Raw genomic sequence first — 26,220 nt, 5'->3', positions numbered from 1 at the left:
GCCCTAAATGCTATAGTTGTGTGGGCTAGCCGAAACAGTATTTAGGCACACCCTATTCAGTGGTTCAGGGTGATGCCAGTTAGACCCATACTCACTATCCCAAAGGGGGAGAAAACCTATGCAGCAGGGTATCAAGAGGGGTGGGTTTTTGGGCGATGTTACCCCACGCGTATCGCCCCCATGCAGGAGGCTTCCTCAGGGGAAAAGACAGACGTCTGTGTTACTGTGGTCCTCAAAAAGTGTCCCTTATATTGTCTGTTAGACTGTTACAAACAGGCCATTTAGAAAAGGTCCACTAGACCACTGTTACTCCAAACGACAGCCTGTGACCCCTGAGGTACTATAGTCTCCCTTAACATACCATATTATATCTAAGGCTCTGCTCAAGCCTGCACATTATACTTTATCATATTTTGTATTATGTGGTCAATATTGTATGCTGCATAGTAGGTTGTACTATTTATCAATGCTGCATTTGCATGAGGGGTGTTAAGAAACATCGTGATTTACTGATACTTATTATAAATGGTTTTTGGCTTGGGGATACATGTCTGCCTTTAAGTGTTTTTAACTGTCTTTTGGTGTGCCTTGACTCCCAGTGAGGAGATCTATGTATTTTTCCTTTTTGTAATAAAGATTTCCAATTTTACATGATACAATCTTTTGGTGATCCCTTGATAGATATACTCTTTCTCTCTTCTGTCTCGTGCCTTATCGTATACCTGGAGATCCCATAGGGTGGTGCCCTTCCTCTCCATATATTGTCTCTGAGTTATCTACACTTTACATTTATAATTAGTAAGAAAATTATTAATTTTTTAGATTTAAGTATATTTATTGAAAATGGAAAAATTGAGACCAAAACTTATAATTAGCCCACGGATAGTAACAGCTGTATTTCCTTAACAAGTTGCCATCTTCCGAGTTGGCTTTTAAATGTCCCCAAAAGCCAATTCATTAGGGCATATAGAAATTGCAGTAGGCCAGAAGATTTTGAAGTTGAAGCGAAAAAACTGGTAAATAAATTTGAGGAAAAAAGTTATAATAAAGGGTTCCTAAATAAAGTATATACAGAAACAAACCCCAAGGGACAATTTATTTAAGCAGAAAAGAAAAAAATCCGGGTCAGAGAAAATTGAAAAAATTGAAAACCTAGATATCCCCATAATTTTACAGTATACAGGGTAAACGGAAATTTTAACAAATGTAATAAAAAAGTGGCTGACCCCCACCTTGCCATGTACCTCAATTTGGTATGTTTTTTCATCTGTTTTTTATTTTGACAATTGGTGTCTGTTCACAATCAGCCATCAGGCCCTGTCCGCAGGCTATTTATTTCATGCATCATTTGCTTGGGCCTGTCCCACCCACAGCCATGATTCAGTCATGGCTACAGAATTGAAAAGCACCAGGTAGGTGCTGCTATAAACAGTTCTACTTTTTCATATGTGAGGCCGTATGGCACATTTTATATATAAAATATTTTAGAGTAGGACTGCCCCAAAGAAATTTTCCGTGATGTGGCGCGGTAGCTCAAGAAATTGCAAATTTTTTGCCAAAAATCTCAAATTTATAATAGTACAGTTTGGAATTTTTAGTGCAGTACACACCTTATAATACATGCTATTTTGAGTTTAGCTGGCTTTCTTATTTTTTTTGTAATAAAAAAGTATTAGAGTTTATTAAAGGAAGATAAAATGAGGAATTAATCCCTCTTTATCCAAAATTTGTGTATAGAAAGGCTAATAATTTGGGGAATTTGATAGCACCTACCATATGAAGACCTAATAACACTCAGTGTAATAAGGGTGCTATCTGTAAAGGTACCGTCACACTAAGCAACTTACCAGCGATCCCAACAACGATAGGGATCGCTGGTAAGTTGCTAGGAGGTTGCTGGTGAGATGTCACACTGCGACGCTCCAGCGATCCCACCAGCAACCTGACCTGGCAGGGATCACTGGAGCGTGGCTACACGAGTTGCTGGTGAGCTCACCAGCAACCAGTGACCAGCCCCCAGCGCCGCGTGGAAGATGCTGCGCTTGGTAACTAAGGTAAATATCGGTAACCAACCCGATATTTACCTTGGTTACCACCGCACGGAGCTACACGTGCAGAGAGCAGGGAGCAGCGCACACTGAGCGCTGGCTCCCTGCTCTCCTAGCTACAGCACACATCGGGTTAATTACCTGATGTGTGCTGCAGCTACATGTGCACAGAGCAGGGAGCAGCGCACAATGCTTAGCGCTGGCTCCCTGCTCTCCTGCTTACAGCACACATCGGGTTAATTACCCGATGTATGCTGCAGCTAAATGTGCACAGAGCAGGGAGCAGCGCACACTGCTTAGCGCTGGCTCCCTGCTCTCCTACTTACAGCACACATCAGGTTAATTAACCCGATGTGTCCTGCAGCTAAATGTGCACAGAGCAGGAGCCGGCAGCATAGGCAGTGAGAGCGGGGGAGGCTGGTATCAAAGGTAAATATCGGGTAACCAAGGACAGGGCTTCTTGGTTACCCGATGTTTACATTGGTTACCAGCCTCCGCAGAAGCCGGCTCCTGCTGCCTGCACATTTAGTTGTTGCTGTCTCGCTGTCACACACAGCGATCTGTGCTTCACAGCGGGACAGCAACAACTAAAAAATGGCCCAGGACATTCAGCAACAACCAGCGACCTCACAGCAGGGGCCAGGTTGTTGCTGGATGTCACACACAGCGACATCGCTAGCAACGTCACAAAAGTTGTTCGTTACCAGCGATGTTGCTAGCGATGTTGCTTAGTGTGACGGGGCCTTAAGACCGTCATCTGAACTGTTAACTTAGAAAAATTTCCATAGTAAAACAAACACACACATATATGCCACAGATGGTATAAAATAAAAAGTCCAATAACCACACCTTGTTCCTTGATAGGATTCTTGATAGATGAATAATTTATCACACATCCACTGGAAATTATTCTGAAGGGAAATATTTTTAAAAATATCCTTCTTCACAGAGGTAGATTTCAGAAGCGTGATATGTCGCAGGTTCCTTCTGGTAATGGTTAGACACTCTGTGCTTGATAGCTTCACACTCTTTAGGATACAATTTACTCCTTACACCCCGACGCGTTTCCCCTCTTGTATGATAAAACCAAAGGGTTCATCAGGAGGTTTTATTGATCCATGAGTTTAATATCAATATTCAATATGGATCTAGAAAAGGGAGAGAGAAATATATACAGTCTCTCAGTATAGATGAAACATACTTCTTAATATATACATAAGAAGACTAATCCATTAAGGTCTTTAGCTATATAAAGCTATAAAATAGTCCCACTATTTTAGTGTTTAGGGAAAAAGATAGAAATTCCTGAAAATCAGGATAGTCCCCAAACCATTAGATACTGTGATTATCCCACTTCACATATATAAATGATCACTTCACCATTATAGGTCTACTCCATATAAAATAAAATGGAGAGCCCAAAGATACATATATATATACCACTGTCGCCCCAAAACTACATAGGATAAACCCAGTCAGCTGATTCCAAATACACAAACAAGTACAACCAATGCCACTTACCCCAAACACCTCAGATAAAGTGTAGAGTGCCGGATAGGACCACTACATCGATAGTTCAGGGGTCACTTTATCTGAGGTGTTTGGGGTAAGTGACATTGGTTGTACTTGTTTGTGTATTTGGAATCAGCTGACTGGGTTTATCCTATGTAGTTTTGGGGCGACAGTGGTATATATATATGTATCTTTGGGCTCTCCATTTTATTTTATATGGAGTAGACCTATAATGGTGAAGTGATCATTTATATATGTGAAGTGGGATAATCACAGTATCTAATGGTTTGGGGACTATCCTGATTTTCAGGAATTTCTATCTTTTTCCCTAAACACTAAAATAGTGGGACTATTTTATAGCTTTATATAGCTAAAGACCTTAATGGATTAGTCTTCTTATGTATATATTAAGAAGTGACACTACTCTGTCCTCCTCCTCCTGGACCTGTCCTCTGCCTTCGACACAGTAGACCATTCCCTCCTACTACAGATTCTCTCATCTCTGGGCATCACAGACTTGGCCCTATCTTGGATCTCCTCATACCTAACCGACCGAACTTTCAGCGTCTCCCATTCTCACACCACTTCCTCATCTCGCCCCCTATCTGTCGGTGTCCCTCAAGGCTCAGTTCTTGGACCCCTGCTGTTCTCCATCTATACCTTCGGCTTGGGACAGCTCATAGAGTCCCACGGCTTCCAGTATCATCTCTATGCCGATGACACACAGATCTACCTCTCTGGACCTGACATTACCTCCCTACTAACCAAAATTCCGCAATGTCTGTCTGCTATTTCATCCTTCTTCTCGGCGCGATTCCTAAAACTTAACATGGACAAAACAGAGTTTATTGTCTTTCCTCCTCCTCACTCATCTCCTCCAACAAGCCTTTCCATCACACTTGATGGTTGCTCACTCACCCCAGTCTCACAAGCTCGTTGCCTTGGAGTGACCCTCGACTCTGCTCTATCCTTCAAGCCACACATCCAAGCCCTCTTCACCTCATGCCGATTACAACTCAAAAATATCTCCCGGATCCGTGCTTTTCTTAACCAAGAATCTGCAAAAACATTAGTGCATGCCCTCATCATCTCCCGCCTCGACTACTGCAACCTCCTGCTCTCTGGCCTCCCTTCCAACACTCTTGCACCCCTCCAATCTATCCTAAACTCTGCAGCCCGCTTAATCCACCTCTCCCCTTGCTACTCCCCAGCCTCGCCACTCTGCCAATCCCTTCACTGGCTTCCCATCGCCCAACGACTCCAGTTCAAAACATTAACCATGACATACAAAGCCATGCACAACCTGTCTCCTCCCTACATCTGTGACCTAGTCTCCCAGTACCTACCTGCACGCAACCTTAGATCCTCACAAGATCTCCTTCTCTGCTCCTCTCTTATCTCCTCTTCCCACAATCGTGTACAAGATTTCTCCCGTGCATCCCCCATACTCTGGAATGCTCTACCTCAGCACATCAGACTCTCCACGCCCGTGGAAAGCTTCAAGAGGAACCTCAAGACCCACCTCTTCCAACAAGCCTACAACCTACAATAGCCCTCAGCCCAGTAGACCACTGCGCAACCAGCTCTGTCCTCACCTATTGTACCATCACCCATTCCCTGTAGACTGTGAGCCCTCGCGGGCAGGGTCCTCTCTCCTCCTATACCAGTCTGTCTTGTACCGTTAATGATTGTTGTACGTATACCCTCTTTCACTTGTAAAGCGCCATGGAATAAATGGCGCTATAATAATAAATAATAATAATAATAATAATAATAAGTATGTTTCATCTTTATTGAGAGACTGTATATATTTCTCTCTCCCTTTTCTAGATCCATACTGAATATTGATATTAAACTCATGGATCAATAAAACCTCCTGATGAACCCTTTGGTTTTATCATACAAGAGGGGAAATGCGTCGAGGTGTAAGGAGTAAATTGTATCCTAAAGAGTGTGAAGCTATCAAGCACAGAGTGTCTAACCATTACCAGAAGGAACCTGCGACATATCACGCTTCTGAAATCAACTACCTCTGTGAAGAAGGATATTCATAAAATATTTCCCTTCAGAATAATTTCCAGTGGATGTGTGATAAATTATTCATCTATCAAGAATCCTATCAAGGAACAAGTTGTGGTTATTGGACTTTTTATTTTATACCATCTGTGGCATATATGTGTGTGTTTGTTTTACTATGGAAATTTTTCTAAGTTAACAGTTCAGATGACGGTCTTAGGCCGATATTAAGTCTCTGTCCTGTACGGAGTGACCTCTTTTGGCATTTCATGGTGTGCACGATATTTAAATCAACAGTTCAATGGATGGGTTTGCACTATATGTTGGGTTTTGGTTCTGTTGGGAATAACCTGAAGGTATTCCAGGGTGCACCCAATTTTGAAGATCATCCCTGCTTTTCCTCTGTGTTTTTTTTTTTTTAATTAAGACTGTGATATGGATATTGAATAGCAGTCAATGAAAACATCAATAGGGGTTAGTAGGGGTGATATCTGGATATCTGTGGTTATACATTATAGGTCTATAACTGGGTAAAGGTTGGAACTGGACATAGAGACGAAAAATCTTTTTGTCTCTATAGTCAGCTCCTATACCATTGATTGGCAGTGAGCTTAGCAGGGGTTTGGAGGGCAAAAATCGAATATTAGTATGAATTGTACACAAACCCTCTAATATCTATAATGTGAATATCTTTATAAATTGTGCACTGCTATTTGTTCACTTAACCCCTAACTGGCTGAACCCAGATGAGACATTGAATGTGTTTATTGTGTCTGTGAGTCAATTTTAGCTTTGTTATAATAAAGGATAATTTTATAATTCTGGGGTTTTCAATATTCTTTGAGATAATTTTTGACCCCATATATATATATATATATATATATATATCGATTTGTATTTGTAAATAAAAACATATTAGAAATGTGAAGAAAAAGTGTACTAAACACCCCCTCTCTATACATTATATGAAAACACATGGAGGATCCTTCTCTGGTTCACAAGTTTGGGGGATCCAAAAAATAATGGAAGACTGGAGAGGGGGGGTTATTAAAAAATGTCGAGAGCAGAAAGCCAATGGATATTTGAATTAAATACTCTTAAACCTTATGGATTAAACAATGACATTGAGTTTCTAGCTTTTAACTAAAGATAATACATTTTATCCATTAGTATACCTATGTATTTGTTTATATAATATTGAAAATTTTATATATATATATATATATATATATATATTTTGCACCTATCTTTTTTTTTAAAAAAAAAAAGAAAATTCAGCGAGATGTATATGCGCGCTGCCATTAGGATCCGCGTCACTTCCGGTCCCGCGGCACCTATCACCGCTCACTTGGAGGTTTAAAAAGCCCGCCCTATCACAGCTCAGTCACGCCATTCACCACAGCGACACCGCTATCCGCAGGCGTGCAGTATTCACTTTCTCCACCTGGTCAGATGTTTTCCCTCCAGTGACTCCTGATTATTCATGGTTGGCTTATACTTTTTAACATAATGTATTCACCATTGTGCCTCTTTCCCATCTCAGATCCCTCACCTGCTCTGCACAGCATTTTACAGCTGATTATCTGTTTTCTTTGTGTCCAGCACGTTTTGACAGTGTATATATGAGGAAGTTCATATAGACCGAAATGTCGATGATATTGACATTATACCAATTAAAGGGATCATCTTTTTTCTGCCACAATATTGAGTGCCGGATTCTTCTTTCTATATGAATACGGAGTTGGACCCTATCTGAGCACCAATCATAACCCCAGGAGTGCCGTACACCTATATATTTGAAATTACTGGGAATGGCACAGACATCACTGGGGAGAGCACAGACATCACTGGGGAGGGCACAGACATCACTGGGGAGAGCACAGACATCACTGGGGAGAGCACAGACATCACTGGGGAGAGCACAGACATCACTGGGGAGAGCACAGACATTACTGGGGGGAGCACAGACATTACTGGGGGGAGCACAGACATTACTGGGGGGAGCACAGACATTGCTGGGGAGGGCACAGACATCACTGGGGGGAGGGCACAGACATCACTGGGGGGAGGGCACAGACATCACTGGGGGGGAAGGCACAGAAATCACTGGGGGGAGCACAGACATTACTGGGGGGAGCACAGACATCACTGGGGGGCTGCACACAGCTCTTGAGGAGCCCTGACATCACTGGGGGGACACAAACCTGGGGGGGATACACAGCATTGAGGGTTGCACGCAACTCTGAGGGGAGGATGGTACACAGAACTGGGGGGGCGGGACACAAAGCACTGGACGGGGCACACAGCAGCAGAGGGCAGGCGCTGGACACACAGCAGCGCCAGACTCACAGCACCGGAGGGCGGGCACACCACCAGAGGGCGGGCACACGCCGCTGGAAGCTATGAAGCTGCTGTGGGATGGAAGCGCAGAGCGCTAAACCTGCCCACAAAATAAGTCCTGAGCAAGCTGGCACTGGACAGCGGGAGAACCCACTGGTATGCAGAAGCAGAGCATGTGGGGATTTAAAGGGCCTGTGGACTGCAAGACAGCAGTGGCGGCTTGAACACTGCTGTCCCCCGCAATCTGCCCGGGGGGCCACAGAAAAGGTCATGACGGGCCGCATGCTTCCCGCGGGCCTGAGGTTCCCCACCCCTGAGGTAAACACTGCTTACTTTTCAGATTAAATATATAAAATTAATAGTGTATGGCTTCAGGATGTGATTTATAGATTAAGAGGAACAAAGCTACTTGTAACGTGTGTCCAATCGACCTGTATAAGAAACCCTTATTCCAGCGATGTGTCACTTACTTGGCTGCTTGCTGAAGTTTTGATAAAAATCAGTTTTATCTGCTTAAGATCTACCAGTTCTTGAAATGCTCTTGTGTATAACCCCACCCACATCACTGATTGGCAGCTGTGTACAATAAGCATAGACAGAAAGCTGCCAATCAGGGGTGGGGTGGGGTCATACAGAGCTTATGGAGAACGAGAATACATGGCAGCAGGTTTACTTGGATTGAGAAGAATAAAGCAAGAAATCACCAGTTGGTGTTTCTGGGGGACAATACTCACATGCAATTGGATATTTAGCACCAGTGAGGATTAATTACTAAAACTTAGCTTTTATTAATGCTCCTTAAAATTCAAAATACAATTATAAAATACACTTAGGATCACCCTGCAGGTAGCCAAGGTGCATATTCACATGCTATAATAAACAACCCTTGGAGCAACACCAATAGGGGATAACAGTTATGTGTAATGCAAGTATCAAATACTGTCATATACAGGGCATCATGGAGATATTGGACAGAGGTCCCGTTATCTCAATGCCAAAAAATGGAGAACTATCTCCTCAAAGACAGTCAGATATAAACTATCCCCTTTTACAGGGATTGCTTACACATAATAAGGTATAAAACTTAGAAAGATCTCACCCATTTGGAGGATCTTCAGACGTTTGGTACGGCAGTTCGTCTTTTGGAGGGGTCACAGAGGGGCCTGTGGTCCAGGCTGGATATAGCTCGCCCTAAACCCCTTTGTCTCCCGTCCTTACAAGGACGGTCCACATCTGAACCTGTGTCCTTGCAAAAAGTTGTCCCACATGCCTCCCGCCTCCCGACGCGTTTCGTCACTTTTTGTGACTCCTCAGGGGTCCAAGCATGAAAGATCATGTAGTGGGTCAAAGAGTGGTGTGTGACCTGCAGAGTCCAAACACCAAATGCTGCCAACCGTACGGTTGGCAGCATTTGGTGTTTGGACTCTGCAGGTCACACACCACTCTTTGACCCACTACATGATCTTTCATGCTTGGACCCCTGAGGAGTCACAAAAAGTGACGAAACGCGTCGGGAGGCGGGAGGCATGTGGGACAACTTTTTGCAAGGACACAGGTTCAGATGTGGACCGTCCTTGTAAGGACGGGAGACAAAGGGGTTTAGGGCGAGCTATATCCAGCCTGGACCACAGGCCCCTCTGTGACCCCTCCAAAAGACGAACTGCCGTACCAAACGTCTGAAGATCCTCCAAATGGGTGAGATCTTTCTAAGTTTTATACCTTATTATGTGTAAGCAATCCCTGTAAAAGGGGATAGTTTATATCTGACTGTCTTTGAGGAGATAGTTCTCCATTTTTTGGCATTGAGATAACGGGACCTCTGTCCAATATCTCCATGATGCCCTGTATATGACAGTATTTGATACTTGCATTACACATAACTGTTATCCCCTATTGGTGTTGCTCCAAGGGTTGTTTATTATAGCATGTGAATATGCACCTTGGCAACCTGCAGGGTGATCCTAAGTGTATTTTATAATTGTATTTTGAATTTTAAGGAGCATTAATAAAAGCTAAGTTTTAGTAATTAATCCTCACTGGTGCTAAATATCCATTTACTTGGATTGAGATTAAGAGGGTGTCAGCTCGAAACGCGTACCATCACCACATGTCATCATTCATGGGGATTTTATATCCTGGATGTGATTGATATTGGATTTTTAATGGAATATAAATAAAAGTCAAGTTTTATATATATTGAACACGAGTGCTGGATCTTCTCTGTTTTCATGGCAGCAGGTTTACAAGTTCTCTAGTGATAATTCCCTAGCGGTAATACAGTGTTTTATCAAAACTACAGCAAGCAACCCAGTAAGTGACACATCATTGGAATCAGAGTCCCTGTCTTTATATTATTATGCCGTTTAATTATGAGTTAAACACTTGGTGACAGAACCCCATTAATTCCGAAAACCCCAGCAGAGGTATCATACATGTTACTTGCTCTTCACCGACTCTGAGTTAAGCCAAGTATGTGAGACTTTTCAAAGTTTGTGTGACCTTTCTTGGTATAAAAGTGTGATGAATTGGGACCGGAATGTCTTAATAACTTCCACATAGCTAGGTGTCACGGGTGACAGACAGTCATATGGTTTCTTGCCATCAATAGTCACAGTGTCCGTACAGAATGCATTCCTGCTGGATTTATCTCTCTCCCTTTTGGACCCAGCAGGAGCTCGACTTCCACCCACCTGTTGATTATCAGTATTCCCTTTGTGTTTAAATTCCCATTCCTTCCTTTGGATTGTGCTGGTGATATTTTCAGTTCTTTCCAACCGAGGTTGCAAGCAGATGGCTTGTTCTCCTCTGTGGTGTTGTTGCTGAAAGCTCTGCTGAACTCCTTCCTGAGACATTAATGATAAGTAGATCATGCATTTCCTTGTGTCCCCCTTGTGTCTTCTATAGTTCTTTAGTGGGGTTGACAAAGAGCTCATCCCATCTGTTCCCTATTTAGGGCCCAGCATTAGGGATACCTAGGGTCAGGTATCCGGCTTGGCGCATAGGTGCAAAACCTATTTCGGGTAATGAGGGACCTCAGGGACCAGCAGTAGGTTTAGTCAGGGGTCATCATCTTCCTAGACACAGGGTTTCCCTTCCATTCCCTTCCTCCGTGCGCTTGGTACTTCCCCGTACCTAGCGTGACACTAAGATACAGTGTGATTCAATTCTCCCCTCACTATTTTTGTGTCAAATGTCTACAGCTCTGCCTCAACTCCAGAGGTTCTGAGGCAAAATCATCACATCTAAACAACAGAAAGACAGGCATGAAGAATATATATTTATAAGTATTTATTAACAAAACAACAAGTTTTGAAATGCAATTATATACAATGTGATATACTTCAATACTCACTCTTCAAAATTCACTGCTCCTCACTCCCATAATCGCGTCTACCTCTGAGCACTGAAGCTGGCATCGAGGGGTGGGTAGAATTGTGTGTGGGGAGCAGTGAATATTCATCCTCTTTAATAGCATGCACACATGATCACCCAGCCGCCAACTTAACCCCTTAAGGACGAAGCCAGTTTTGTACTTAATGACCGGGCCATTTTTTGCAATTTTGACCAGTGTCACTTTATGAGGTCATAACTCTGGAACGCTTCAACGGATCCCGGTGATTCTGACATTGTTTTTTCGTGACATATTGTACTTCACGATAGTTATAAATTTAGAACGATATTTTTTGCTTTTATTTGTGAAAAAATCGGAAATTTGATGAAAATTTTGAAAATTTTGCAATTTTCAAACTTTTAATTTTTATGCCCTTAACCCAGAGAGTTATGTCACACAAAACAGTTAATAAATAACATTTCCCACATGTCTACTTTACATTAGCGCAATTTCTGAAACAAAATGTTTTGGGGTTAGGAAGTTAGAAGGGGTCAAAGTTCATCTGCAATTTCCCATTTTTTCAACAAAATTCACAAAACCATTTTTTTAGGGACCACATCACATTTGAAGTGACTTTGAGAGGCCTGGGTGACAGAAAATACCCAAAAGTGACACCATTCTCAAAACAGCACCCCTCAAAGTACTCAAAACCACATCCAAGAAGTTTATTAACCCTTCAGGTGCTTCACAGGAACTAAAGAAAAGTGGAATGAAAAAAAGCAAAAAATAAAATTTTACCTAAAATGTTGCTCTACCCCAAATTTATTCATTTTTAGAAGAAATAACACAACAAAATGAACCCCAAAACTTGTTACCCACTTTCTTATGAACGCGCCAATACCCCACATGTGGTCAGAAACCTTTGTTTGGACAAATGGGAGGGCTCGGAACAGAAGGAGCAATATTTGAATTTTGGAAAGCAAATTTGGCTGAAATAGATTGCGGGCACCATGTTGCATTTACATGTCCGCTAAGGTACCTAAACAGCAGAAACCCCTCACAAGTGACACCATTTTGAAAACTAGACCCCTTAAGGCTTCTATCTAGGGGTATAGTGAGCATTTTGGATCCACAGGTACTTCACAGATTTTGATAACGTTACGTTGTCACATTGAAAATTTTCATTTTTTTCTCAAAAATGTTGCTTTAGCATCAATTTTTTCACTTTTTCAAGAGGTAATTCCAAAAATTTGACCCCAATGTTTGTTACCCACTTTTTTATGAGCGCGGTGATACCTCACTTGTGGTCTGAAACCTTTGTTTGGAGAAATGGGAGGGCTTGGAACGGAAGGAGCAATATTTGAATTTTGGAAAGGAAATTTGGCTGAAAAAGATTGCGGGCACCATGTCGCATTTGGAGGACCCCTAAGGTACGTAAACAGCAAAAAAACACCACAAGTGACCCCATATTGGAAACTAGGCCCCTCAAGGAATTTATCTAGATGTTTGGTGAGTACCCTGAACCCCCAGGAGCTTTACAGAAGTTTATAACGTTGAGCCATGAAAATAAAAAAATAAAATTTTACCACAAAATTGTTACTTCAACCAGGTAGCTTTTTTTTTCACAAGGGTAACAGGAAAAAAATCACCATGAAATTTATTGCGCAATTTCTCCTGAGTTTGTTGATATCTTGTATGTGGTGGAAATCAACTGTTTGGGCACACTACAGGGCTCAGAAGGGAAGGAGTGCAATTTGACTGCACAATTGGTTGGAATCATTAGCGGACGCCATGTTGCATTAGGAGAGCCCCTGAGGTGCCTAAGCAGTGGAGGTCCCCCACAAGTGACCCCATTCTGGAAATAAGACCCCTCAAGGCTTTAATCTAGGTGTATATTGAGCATTTTGAATCCACGAATACTTCACAGAATTTGATAAGCTTAGGTTGCCATATTGAAATTTTCATTTTTTTCACAAAAATGTTGCAAAATCGCTCATCGGTGACATGGGGGTCCATTCTCGATTATCATTACTGCAGCAGTAACGATGTACTTCGTCGCTCCTGCGGCAGCACACATCGCTATGTGTGACGCCGCAGGAACGAGGAACCTCTCCTTACCTGCCTCCCGGCCGCTATGAGGAAGGAAGGAGGTGGGCGGGATGTTCCGGCCACTCATCTCCGCCCCTCCGCTTCTATTGGGCGGCCGCTCAGTGACGTCACTGTGACGCCACACGGACCGCCCCCTTAGAAAGGAGGCGGTTCGCCGGTCACAGCGACGTCGCCGGGCAGGTAAGTATGTGTGACGCGTCTGCGCGATGTTGTGCGGCACGGGCAGCGATTTGCCCGTGTCGCACAACAGATGGGGGCGGGTACCCACGCTAGCGATATCGGGACCGATATCGCAGCGTGTAAAGTAGCCTTTAGGCTATGTGGCCATGATCCAGCGACACGGCGTCTAGTACCCAGTGTCAGCCTCCTGCAGAAATGTGAGTGTTGTCCACGGGAGAACGCAGCTGCCCATGCCCACGATTTGGGTTCAGGCTGCTGTGGACTTTAGTTCTATTCTACCTGCAGAGAACACTCATCTCCGCAGCATAAATTGACATGCTGAGGCTCGGGAAGCTGCGCCACAGGTCGATTTATGCTGCGGAGAAAAGAAACACAGTGGGCACGGGATTTCTAAAAATCCTGCCACTGTGCTTCTACTGCACAACGCAGCGTTATGGACGCAGGGAAAACACTCTGCGCCCAAAACGTTGCAAACCCTGATTGTGGGCACACAGCGTAAAATGCTACAATGGATGAATGGATAGATGTCAAACATATATAACGTCCCACCCCCTTCATATTCTAAGCTGGCGCCCTTTAGTGCCTTTCATGTGACACTAAAGGATGCCTAGCCTTGTATTTAGCCCAAAAAAAAAAAAAGAATTAAAATAAATGACGTGGGGTCCCCCCTATTTTTGATAGCCAGCTAGGGTAAAGCAGACAGCTGTAGCCTGCAAACCACAGCTGACAGCTTCATCTTGTCTGGTGATCAATTTGGAGGGCTCCCCAAGCTGTTTTTTTTTTTTAATTATTTATAAATAAATAATTAAAAAAAAAAAAACAAAACGTGGGGTCCCCCCAAATTAGATCACCAGCCAAGGTGAAGCTGACAGCTGGGGTCTGGTATTCTCAGGATGGGAAGAGCCATGGTTATTGGACTCTTCCCAGCCTAAAAATAGCAGGCCGCAGCCGCCCCAGAAGTGGCGCATCCATTAGATGCGCCAATTCTGGCGCTTCGCCCCAGCTCATCCCGCGCCCTGGTGCGTTGGCTAACGGGGTAATGAATGGGGTTGATACCAGATGTGTAATGTCACCTGGCATCAAGCCCAGCAATTAGTTATGTCACGGCGTCTATCAGATACCCGACATAACTAATTGACAGTAATAAAAAAAAAAATTGACAACAAAAAAAAATTTATTTGAAAAAACACTCCCCAAAACATTCCCTGATTGACCAATTTATTGAAAAGAAAAAAAAAATCCACTATAATCCATTTGGACGTCCCACGTCGACTCTGGACCTTCTAGAATATGGGGGACACGTTCAGGGAACGTATCCCCCATTTTCTAGTAGGGCAGACCCTCCATTTGAGGAGAGTGGGTGCAAATAATCTGCACCCACTCTCCCTGGGTCACAGCTGCAGTGTGCAAGCAGCAGCAGCAGCAGCCAGCGTCCTGAACACAGGAAGCTGACAGCCGCGCTCTGCACATGTGACCGGAGTCTGCTGAGAAGGAGCCGGAGGAGGGGGCCGCGGGGGATCAGCGGTATGTATGACACCGGGGGACACCGGGGAACACCAGAGGGGGGTTAGGGGGGGACCCGGCGGGGCCTGGGGAGCAGGTTTCTGTCGTATGTGTTATGGCACATACGACAGAAACCATAGGAACAGTGTAAATGCGGCCGGCGCGCTGCTGTGATCACCGGTGCGCGCGGCCATCTTGGATTTTCGGGAGGGGGTTGGGGGTCGGGGGGGCACTTTGGGGACACCGAGGGGACCGGAGGGAACCGGGAAAAAGATTTATCTCCCATCTGGCATGTTTGATCATGCCAGATGGGAGATAAATCATTTTTTACCGGCGCGGTCATTTACTATAACTTGATGATCGGTATACGGTGTATACCGGTCATCACGTGACTGGGGACCGGAAAAACCGGCCCGAATCATGATCTCCAGGGTCTCAGCTACCCCCGGCAGCTGAGACCCCGGAAATTTTCTGACTCTGGGGGGCGCTAGACCCTTTTTTCCGACCGCCGTTAAAAAGCGGCGGATCGGAAAAAGTACCCTAATATGCCGCCGTTAAAAGGCGTATCGGCGGTCGTAAAGGGGTTAATGCTGCAGCTGGGTGATCACGTGTGTCTGCTATTAGAGAATGAATATTCACTACTCCCCAAGTCCATAATCCCAGGTATGGGGAGCAGTGAATATTTCGGGAGCTGATATACGCGTGTAACTGCAGGTGCATGGCAGTGACGTCATGCGATGCGCCGCTTCCACACTGAATTCACTTGCCGTCAAAGACGAGACCGCACACTGGGGGAGCAGAGGGATGATGAGTATAATCATTTTTTTTAATGTCTGCAGCGTGATGAGGGATATATATACCAGGATGACAGCAGAAGCAGACACATCATTGGTGCAACCTGCATCCCAAGAAGTAAGGGGGCCCATTTTAACCTGTAAATACCAAGATGAGGAACATATATACGAGGATAAAAGATATATTCCAGAATGGGCCCAGGATGGGGGATCATATACACGAGGATGAGCCCAGGATGAAGGCCATATATACCATGATGATTGCCATATATACCAGGATGAGAGCCATATATACCAGGATAGGGATCATATATACCAGGATGAGCCCAGGATGAGGGCCATATATACCAGGATGCGAGCCATATACACCAGGATAGGACAAATATAGGGAACATATTTACCAGGAAGAATGACATATGCACCAGAATGATCGACATATATAACTGAAAGGGGCCCAGGATGGGGGACACTAATACAGAATTGGGGGATATTGCCCCCATAACAGTGTTAGCAGCACATTTTCCCCCATAAGTGCGTAATGACTACATTTTTTCCTACATTTTTTTTCCCTATTTTCCTCCACTAAAACCTAGGTGCGGCTTATGGTCATAATAATACAGTAAGTTTAAAAAGAAAGAAAATGGTGCTTTCCCTGACCAATTCTTAGTGGAGCAATTGATTTTTGGATAAAACCCATTGAATCACGGTACATCATGATGATTTCTCCTATGTGACTCATCTCACAACAGGACCTGATTATTGATAAAAATATCTGCCAAATTCTGAATACAAGAATGGCTCCTCTACTGTGTGGGTTTTCTCATAGTCGACAAGAATTGATTTACCACTTAAACATTTCAATTATTCACAACATGAAAAAGGTTTCTTTCCTGTGCAGCCTCTTCACATGTTTAACAAGATCTGATTTCTGAGAAAAACATTTCCCACATTCAGAACATAAAAATGGTTTATCTCCTGTGTGAACCATTTCATGGTCAAAAAGAGATGATTTCCTAGTAAAACATTTACCACATTCCAGGCATGAAAATGGCTTTTCCCCTGTGTGAGATCTTTGATGCGTAACAAGATGTGATTTTAGAATAAAACATTTCCCACATTCTGTACATGAAAATGGCTTCTCCCCTGTGTGAGATCTTTGATGCTCAACAAGGTATGATTTCTGGTAAAAATATTTCCCACATTCTGAACATAAAAATGGCTTCTCCCCTGTGTGATATTTTTGATGCCTAACAAGTTGTGACTTCTCGTAAAAACATTTCCCACACTCTAAACATAAAAATGGCTTCTCCCCTGTGTGAATTCTTTGATGCCTAACAAGTTCTGATTTAGGGTTAAAACATTTCCCACATTCTGAACATGAAAATGGCTTCGCCCCTGTGTGATTTTTCTGATGCCTAACAAGTTCTGATTTCTGAATAAAACATTTCCCACACTCTGAACATGAAAATGGCTTCTCCCCTGTGTGAGTTTTCAGATGTCTAACAAGTTCTGATTTCCGAACAAAAGATTTCTCACACTCTGAACAAGACAATGGCTTCTCCCCTGTGTGATATTTTTGATGATAAATAAGGTTTGATTTTCGAGCAAAACATTTCTCACATTCTGGGCATGAAAAGGGTTTCTCCCTTGTAGGAGCGGTTTCATGTTCCATATCACTTCTGTAACTTTTATTTTGCTTACAATTCTGTGATAAATCGGAATTTTGGACTTGTTTGAAAAGATCATGTGATAAAGCTTTCCGAGGAAGGACTGGAGGTATATCTGGGACAGCAGCATGCTCTTCATATGTATCATGTGTGATACTGTCATCATCTGTTATAAATTCTGAAGATATTAGATTTCCATCTGAACCACCAATACAGTCATCTGCTAAAAATAAACACAATGTTATTATTTTTAATGATATTATCTCAAAAGTACATTTATTTTTTTAAACCATAACATCAGAAATTTAAATGAGGAAAAAATGTATTCTGAATCTGTTTTCCAATTTCAACATCTAAGAGCTACATCTTCGTTAATTCGAATCTCCCATTCCTAGCACCAGTTCTCTGGAATGTGCTGCAGTAAATAATGTTATGGATTATCACAATGTGACTGCAGGATTATCAGGGACAGGTGGCTCCTATACTGTCCCTCATGCTAGGAGACCTTAAGCTATTCCTAACCTCTGGATTACCACTGAAGTTGGACATGGCGGAGTCCCATGCCTTACTACTCCCCTGACCAGATCAAATATGTTATAGCCCTGGGGAAGGAAGGGGCAGGAATATGATGGAAACATAGATTAAGACAGATGGGACACATTGCAAACTCACAGAAATAAGCAGTGAGGGACTAAGGAGAAAAGCAAGAGCAGGAAGGCAGCAACAAAAAGACAAAAAGGGTTAACACCAAAACAGCTCACAGCAATAATACACAACAACCACCAGTATGTCTGGAGAATAACTCTTGCTAGCCTGCCCAAGCCTGTGGTTCGACGTAAAAGCAGGTAGCAGGGTCTTGCGGGCTGTGCAGATAACCATTAGGGCTCCAGTTCATCAAGACCAGAGATGGACACTGAAAAATGATGTTAGGGACTAGAGTAAGATTTCTGGCATAGCAAATGCCACAGTTTGTTACGAATTAAAGAAGCCGTGGCATCACACCCTTCTTCTGGTCATGCTCTGCCTATTTTGGCAAAGCTGGTTAAAACTGGCGTGAACACACACAGACACCAGCCTGTCGCCTTTTCAGCTTTAGACTTCTGTAAATAAGAGATCTTTGGTCACATGACATGTTGTCAAAAACGTCCTTAAGCAGTCCTAAAATCGACATATAAACACTGGGGCCCTTAGGAGAATGGGGGCCCTTTGAAATTGTCCAGTTTGCTCTCTCTTTCCCCTAATACCAGTCCTGCATGCCAGCCTGTCTTTTGTTCAGTTCTTTTAGACTCCTGCAATTAAGAGGCCTTTGGTTACATCATGTCACATGACTTTGAAATCATCAAAGGTCCTTAAACAATCAACCTTAGAATACAACTGATGGGGTCACTAAGAGAGTGGGGTTCCAGTGAAATTGCGCAATTTGACTCCTCCCAACGTTGGCTCTGACTGTAACTAGGGCTTATTTTTGGAGTAGGGCTTATATTTCAAGCATTCTCCAAAAATCCCATAAAATCATGCTAGGTCTTATTTTCGGTGTAGGTCGTATTTTCAGGGAAACAGGGTATTCATGAACCCTCTGCAGGTCTTTTAGTTGCCTTCATAACAACATAGAGAAGGCAATAGAAACAAACAGCAGAAGAAGCAGAAGCAAAGAAAATACAGCTGAAAAAACCCAGAGCAGAAAGTCTAAAAATGTAAACACAAAATTAGTGCAGAAAGTACATGAGTAGACTCTCTTACTGGATGAGTAGTACTCTCTTACTGGATAGAGCTGGAGGAGACACATCCTGGTGGGCAGTGTAGTGCATAATGAAACTGCCCCAGACTGGGCAGCAAGGGGTTAACCCCAATGCTGTTTTTATCCAGCCCCCTCTCCCGTCCAGGCCCCTCCCGAATTCCCAATCCCACCTATAGGGTGTAATTTCTACCTATATATTGGGGTCTGGGCCGGTGTCCGGCCTCTTCCCCTGGTTTCCCAGGATCCGGAGCAGCTCTGCCTGGTGGAAGCAGGAGAAACCCGATGGACCTTCACATCCTTGAGACGCTGCAGGCCCATGCGTGGCATGAAGGTTAGGGATGACTGGCTCATTTATTTGCAGAGCTCAGCTCTCCTCAGTCACAGATAGGGGCTATGTTGCAGACAGCTGCAGCACCTGCCGGGAAAGTGTTTCTTCTCCTAGGTGCTTCCCTCGGGCCCCTGCCCCACGTGCATCCCTGTTTTTCCTGTCCCTGCCTTTAGCACGGCAGGCAGGCTTTAATAAACACCTCACAACTGTTGCTCCCTCAGCCCCCCTCCCTGTTGTTTTCACAGCACAGTTTGCTCCACGCCCCCTTCATCTCCCCTGCAGCTTCCAGCACGGCTAGTGCATTAGCATCACAGCAGTATTACTTTAACCCCTCATATACTGCCATGGACAATGACACCACTTCCTCTTCTGCAGGTTTTGGGCAGTGTGTCTGCTCACCAGCCTGTATCCCTGGCCCCCCCACCCCTAACTCCCCTCCTGTGCTGCATACCTGTGATGGTCTGCCACGTTCTCAATTAACCCTTGATGCCCAAGCTGTCCCCTTCTTCACATCCACAGCTACTTTCACAATGTCTAAATCCTTGCAGACCACAGGGGTCCTGCTTATGTCCTACCAGTGATCGGTCCCGCTTCCCCTCTGCGTTGGGCTATGTGCCCACGTGGCGTGTTTTCATGCAGTTACGCTGCGTTCTGCACCGCAGCGTGGCTGCATGCGTCCTGCGTCCCCAGCACAAGCTATGAAGATTGTGCATAATTCATGCCCACATGGTGTATTGGAGCGCAGCGCTTCGGCTACTGCCGGGGCGCTGCGTTCTAAGAAGTGATATGTCGCTCTTTTGTGTGCTCTGCATGCGGCCCCCGCTCTGTCTATGGGGGGGGTTGCGTGCAGAGCGCATGAAATTGGCTTTTCAGTACGGACTGTTTCTGCGGCGGTTTGGGGCGCACGTGTGCTGTTCAGATCGCTGCGGAAATTTCGGTAGGGATAGAACGCAGCGTGGGCACATAGCCTTGCATCGGTCGGATCCGCACGATCAGCGTCGCTCGCCGGATCGGTGCAGGAGGCGCTTGAGGCATCGTTCACACTCATCTGGTAGAAGTCGCCTTTTGAATTTCTTTTGAGGGCTCAAGCGTCTCGAGGGTGACTGATGAGTGTGCACGAACATCTATGGTGCAGCCTACGAGGACACAGAGGAATTGGTCGGCTACTGAACAGCCCGGGGATGTGAGGTATGCCCCTTCCCACGTCAGCGGTGGTGTATCTACGGCGAATTCCACAGAGATGGCATCCACATCAACATCCGGTGTGTTCACGGAGGCTTGGGGGATTAAGGCATTACAGCTCCTTAAGGTGGCATTCTCCATCTTCATTGTTTGAGAGATCGGGCGCTTCGAGGATGCCTGGCGGTCTTGTGCTGTCACGTCAGCAGTGGTGTTTTGATGGATACTCCCCCTGTGATAGCATCATGTCGACTAAGTCACGTTTATATTTGTCCCAGTACTTATGATAAGAAACCCAGGGTCACGAGAACGATTAGTAATTGGCTACAGGTTTTTCAGTCCTGGGTCAGAAACATCCCGACCGTGGTCCTGAAATGTTCATTTATCAATACCTAATTTATAGTTCCTATAAACTCACGGTGGTTATGGGTGTAGTTGGTATTATGAGGATTTTCAGCATCGGCTTGCCCCTACACCCTGGCATTGGTTTGGGTGTCCAAGCCATGGATTTCTGGCTTAGGTTAATGACCGTACAGAAGCCAGTATACCACTTTTCAATCCACGGCCACTGTGCCGGGAGCTTCACAAGGTCCAGCCATGGTGGCCGTGCGCCGCCCAGGAGCGTGTTGGTTGTTTAATGATTGACACTTCCGGTTCTTTGGGTTATGTAATACTAGCACGAGTGTTCTGCTTGCTGCGGAGCCATTTGGCTGTTAGATGCACTCACCCCCCTTCCAAGGTCCTCGGTAAAATGGTACAAATGTCTCAGACGACCCCGGTAAAGGTATCAGAGATGCCCCTTGTGGCTTGACAAATATCCCAATAAGGATGTGGCTGGTCATATCAGTTTTGTATTTTTCTTTCACTTTATTTATTCCATTTAATTTTCCTAATTGCTCCCTTATTGTCGCTAAAAGGAACGGAACCGGGTAGATTTCAATTGATACACCACCTACTGTATCTCACCCACACGGCGGGTCTGTTAATCATGGTATCCCTCCTGAGTAAGCTTTGATTTCTGTGTCTTTTTACAGTGTAATTTCTCTTATACGGGAGTTCGGACGCAGTGCACTTTTGCTTAATCTGATATCGAATCTGTGTTTTGTCCGTTACCTGTTCATCCGTACTGTTCCATAGTTTGGGTTGTTGCATGTAGGGCAATTTTTATTACGATTCTTTACTTCCCATGGGATGCTTTATGTCATTCCATTATTTTGAACTCTTCAGTTCATTTCTTCAATGGGTGCGGTGGTGTGAGACGGTCTCAAAATTTGTCACTCACTACTTGATGATTTTCTTTAATTGCTCTAGTGACTTCGATGAATGCAAACAATTTTTGACATTTTTTTTTTTCAGTTGATATTAAGTTTGTTGTCCCTTTGCCCCCAAACAAACGTAGGGCACGAAAGATTCAGACCCTGTTTCAATTGAGTGTGGGTTTTGTTTTTGTACGGTGCAGCTTAAAGGGATTTTCTACATACCATGAAAATACATTCACTTTGTCTAATTGGTAATTCTGTTGGACAATTTTGTTGCTTATGTGATGTTATATTACTGAACGGCAGCATTAGAGAGGTCAGAATTACACCCCGAGCTAATTAGAATTACAGGCATAGTATAGTTATAAGTATTTGTGTCTTTACAGGAAAAGTTACATTGCGCCAAATGCAGTTCACCGCCTCTCATTGTCCACTAGGGGCGCTTCACCCTGACCACAGGATTATTGTGTTCACCAGAAGGGCGCTTCACCCTGACCACAGGATTACGTATTACATCTGACTTATTGATTTGGTCTCAATTCCTTTTCACCTTTAATGAGTGCATGTTCAACATGTGTTCTGTGGTGTCTAACCAGGTTTTATTTTTGCTCACCAATGCGTCTTTTTCTGATGGTTTTAGCACTGTTTTTGGCAATCAGTGGTGCCGGGGCACCTGGCCCTCACCTTGTTAACTTTTTGTTTTACTGCTAATTTTTCCCTTTCAGAATCGTTCCCTATTGTCATTGCTGTGGAGTTTTGCCACAAGTCACTAGCCAACTGTAATATTTTGTTTGCTGTTACGCTGCATACAATACACATTTGGATCCGAGCGTGGGCTACGGGTTCTCAGAGTAATGCTCCATATTGATTGTCTCGTTTCTGTTTGCAGGATTTTTCAGCTGGTACCCAATGCCAGCCCGATGGGTTGCCATTGCCACACCGCTGCGAGATCTTGTCGGGACCAACTCCTGACAGAGATTAGGACTTCAGATCCCCCTTCAAAGTGGCAACTTTATGGATAGGCGTGAAACAGTGGTTAGGTATAGGTATGCTGGTAGCTGGTCCCTCGGTTCTGATAACTTTACCTGTTCGGAGGTTACCCTCCAATATTTGATGCACCTTTATAACTTTGGTTCTTTCGCCTCTGTAGCCCAGAAGCATTTATTTGTATTTTGTTTCATTTTTGATGGGATGTTCTACGTTACTAAATCTTTTGTTATTTGCATATCCCTTTAATGGCTGGTTTAAGTCCCACCAATCCATAGATAAGAGGCATCCCAATTTTTTACCTGATGCTTCTTCAGTTAATCGACTATGCAGGCTGTTTGTTCAATCCCAAGGGAGATATCCCTGTTGTCCACAACCTTTAACTTGGCCTTTTCTGGGCCCTCAGAGTCAGCGAACTCGCCACACTGTCCAAGAATAGTTTTGTTGCCTTCAATTGTGTGCCATACTACTTATTGACCCTTCATGCGTATTCGCATTCAGGAGCCCAAACTGACCAAGTGGCCAGAGATTCTGGGATTAGACTGTTCCTTCCCCTGGCCCTACCTGCCCTTTGCGTTTGATGGAATTTTTGTTTGTCGGTCTACTGGTTCCTCACTGTTAGTTTATTAGGATGGTTCCCCCCTTACTAGGTACCAGTTTACCGCTCCTTTTTTCGGTGCTGCCTCACCGCTTGCCGTTTTTTCACCCCCTGATCACTTTGGGACTCATTCCTTTTCATTGTGGCAGCCACTGAGGCTGCCAGGGCGGGTCTTATCAGACTCTGATATACAGTGCATATTGGTAAATTGCGCTCTGCTTTTTTGTCAGATATGCATCGCACGTTTTATTGCAGGAAGTAACCAATTTTATAGCACATTTACTTTAGTTAGTTTCTTTAAAGGTTCGGCATTGCTATAAAAAAAAAAAAAAAACAAAAAAAAAAAAAGTTTTTGGATTGTTGGCCATTTCTACGTGTTTTGGGCTGTGCAGAGAGCTGGTAACAGTCGCAATCTTGGATTCTACTCTGTCGAACTGCTTGGTGGTTGGGTTCGAGGCCTGAGATGGCTCAGGTCTTGTTGGAGGCGGTTGCCATCTGCAGGCAGTTGTCTGCTCCGATGATTTTAGTTGGAAGGTGACAACCGAAGGTTAATGCTTCAAGATGGTGTGCTCTTGGCAGATATCGGTCTGGATACAATTTTATCTATGATCCAGGGTGGCCTGGAGCAAGCCTTTTTTCCAAATGGTGGGGGTCGGAGTTCAGTTTGAGACTGGTCTCCTCCTTGGCATGTGTCAACAGCATTCTGGTGAGAGAGCGGAAGTCCTTGGTCCTGTGGTAGAGTGTCCCTTCTCACCTGGAGTCAAGTTATGTTTTACAAGTTCTAAAGAGTTTGAAAAAGTTTATAAAACATGTTTTACAAGTTTTAATGAGTTTGGAAAAGTTTGTAAAATAATAATATATCAGTAAAGCTGTGACCGATATCTGCCAACAAAATGGTGTCTGTCTTTATTTCATTAGGACGGGCCTTTATTTGGATGCAATGGTTCTTTGTTTTTGTCTGTGCAGTCAGCTTTAGACTCCTGCAATTAAGAGACCTTTGGTCACATGACGTGATGTCAAAAAGGTTCTTAAGCAGTCCTAATTGGCATATAAACACTGGGGCCGCTAGGAAAATGGGGGCCCTGTGAAATTGCCCAGTTTTCTCTCCCTTTTCCCTAATGCCAGTCCAGCATGCCAGCCTGTCTTCTGTTCAATTATTTTAGACTCCTGCAATTAAGAGACCTTTGGTTACATCATGTCACATGACTTCATCAAAGGTCCTTAAACAATCAACTTCTGAATACAACTGATGGTGACCGTAAAGGCCACTTTACACACACAGATAAATCTGCGGCAGATCTGTGGTTGCAGTGAAATTGTGGACAATCAGTGCCAGATTTGTGGCTGTGTACAAATGGAACAATATGCCCATGATTTCACTGCAACCACAGATCTGCCAAAGATTTATCTGTATGTGTAAAGTGGCCTTAAGAGACGGGTTCCTAAGAAATTGCACAGTTTGACTCCTCCCAATGCTGGCCCTGACTGTAACGAGGGCATATGTTTAGGGAAACAGAGTATTCATGAACCCTCTGCAGGTCTTTAAGTTGCCTTCATAACGACATAGAGAAGGGACTAGAAACAAACAGCAGAAGAAGCAGAAGCAAAGAAAATATAGCTGAAAAAAAAAAAAACAGAGCAGAAAACCTTAAAATGTAAACACAAAATTAGTGCAGAGAGTACATGAGTAGAAATCTTACTGGACAGAGCTGGAGGAAACACATCCTGAGGAACATCGGGGTCTTCTTGTTTACAGTCCTGTGGGAGAAGAGGACGGGGACATCTCTCTGGTGGTGTCCTCTTACTGGATAGAACTGGAGGAGACACATACAGGGACTGAATTCATTCCTTACATACAGATAATTATAGGCCGTGTGTATTTAGTCCTGTCTATTACCTGGTGATGTGAGGGGCTGGGGAACCTCCATCATGACGTCCTTGTACAGATCTTTGTGTCCTTCTAAATACTCCCACTCCTCCATGGAGAAATAGACGGTGACGTCCTGACACCTTATAGGAACCTGACACATACAATGATACCGTCACCCCCGATCCCTTCATAGCGTTACTGTATAATGTCCCAGCAGTGTCACCTCTCCAGTCAGCAGCTCAATCATCTTGTAGGTGAGTTCTAGGATCTTCTGGTCATTGATGTCCTCATGTATCGGGGGGTGAGGTGGAGGCCCCGTGATTGGGCTCAGGGGTCTTCCCCATCCCTCAGACACAGGGGCCTGACAGCGCTCACTAGAGGTCTTCTTCACTACTGTGTAATCCTGGTTATGGAGAGACACAGTAATAAATCTCACTCCAGACATTTCCAGAGTCCTCACCTCTCCAGTTCTGTCCATCTGTTATTCCCATAGATAAGAATGATGTAATGTGACGTCATCAGAATCTCTCACCTCTCCAGTAAGCCGGAAGAGGATCTCTAGGGTGAGGTGTAATATCCTTTCCGCCATCTTGTCCCTGTCCATATCCATCCTTCACGGGGCAATCAGGAGAATTCTCTTCTATAGAAGATCTCCACTGAGAAGATCCGACATTGTAGGGAACTGAATGGGGAGAAAAAAGGGGCCGAGGAGCGAGGGCAGAAAGGGGCTGAGGGCAGAAAGGGGCCGAGGACTGAGGGCA

General features: G+C 44.2%; 2 protein-coding genes across 2 annotated transcripts in view; one reads left to right on the top strand and one right to left on the bottom strand.

Moving 5' to 3' along the window:
- The window catches only part of LOC142313113 (uncharacterized), a 297,964-nt gene that overhangs the window by 230,400 nt on the left and 41,344 nt on the right, over positions 1 to 26,220 (top strand). The window lies entirely within an intron of this gene.
- Positions 15,639 to 25,704, bottom strand: LOC142312439 (uncharacterized). The gene is made up of 3 exons (XM_075351381.1): positions 25,487 to 25,704; positions 25,290 to 25,403; positions 15,639 to 17,723 (listed from the first exon to the last, which is right to left on the bottom strand). The coding sequence occupies exons 1-3, from the start codon at positions 25,617 to 25,619 to the stop codon at positions 16,699 to 16,701; spliced, it is 1,272 nt and encodes a 423-aa protein (XP_075207496.1). The 5' UTR covers positions 25,620 to 25,704; the 3' UTR covers positions 15,639 to 16,698.

Source organism: Anomaloglossus baeobatrachus, chromosome 5, assembly GCF_048569485.1.
Source record: "Anomaloglossus baeobatrachus isolate aAnoBae1 chromosome 5, aAnoBae1.hap1, whole genome shotgun sequence".
NCBI classification, from domain to species: domain Eukaryota; kingdom Metazoa; phylum Chordata; class Amphibia; order Anura; family Aromobatidae; genus Anomaloglossus; species Anomaloglossus baeobatrachus.
The sequence above is the reverse complement of the archived record's forward strand: the minus strand, read 5'-3'. Positions and strand labels throughout refer to the sequence as shown.

Excerpts from the sequence above, each read along its gene's own strand:
- LOC142312439 (XM_075351381.1), bottom strand. The coding sequence starts at position 25,619 with ATGTGTCAGGTTCCTATAAGGTGTCAGGACGTCACCGTCTATTTCTCC. Across the intron at positions 25,404-25,486 it reads CCAGCCCCTCACATCACCAG|TTCTATCCAGTAAGAGGACA; the intron begins GTAATAGACAGG and ends TGTCTCCTCCAG. Across the intron at positions 17,724-25,289 it reads GTTTCCTCCAGCTCTGTCCA|CAGATGACTGTATTGGTGGT; the intron begins GTAAGATTTCTA and ends GTTTATTTTTAG.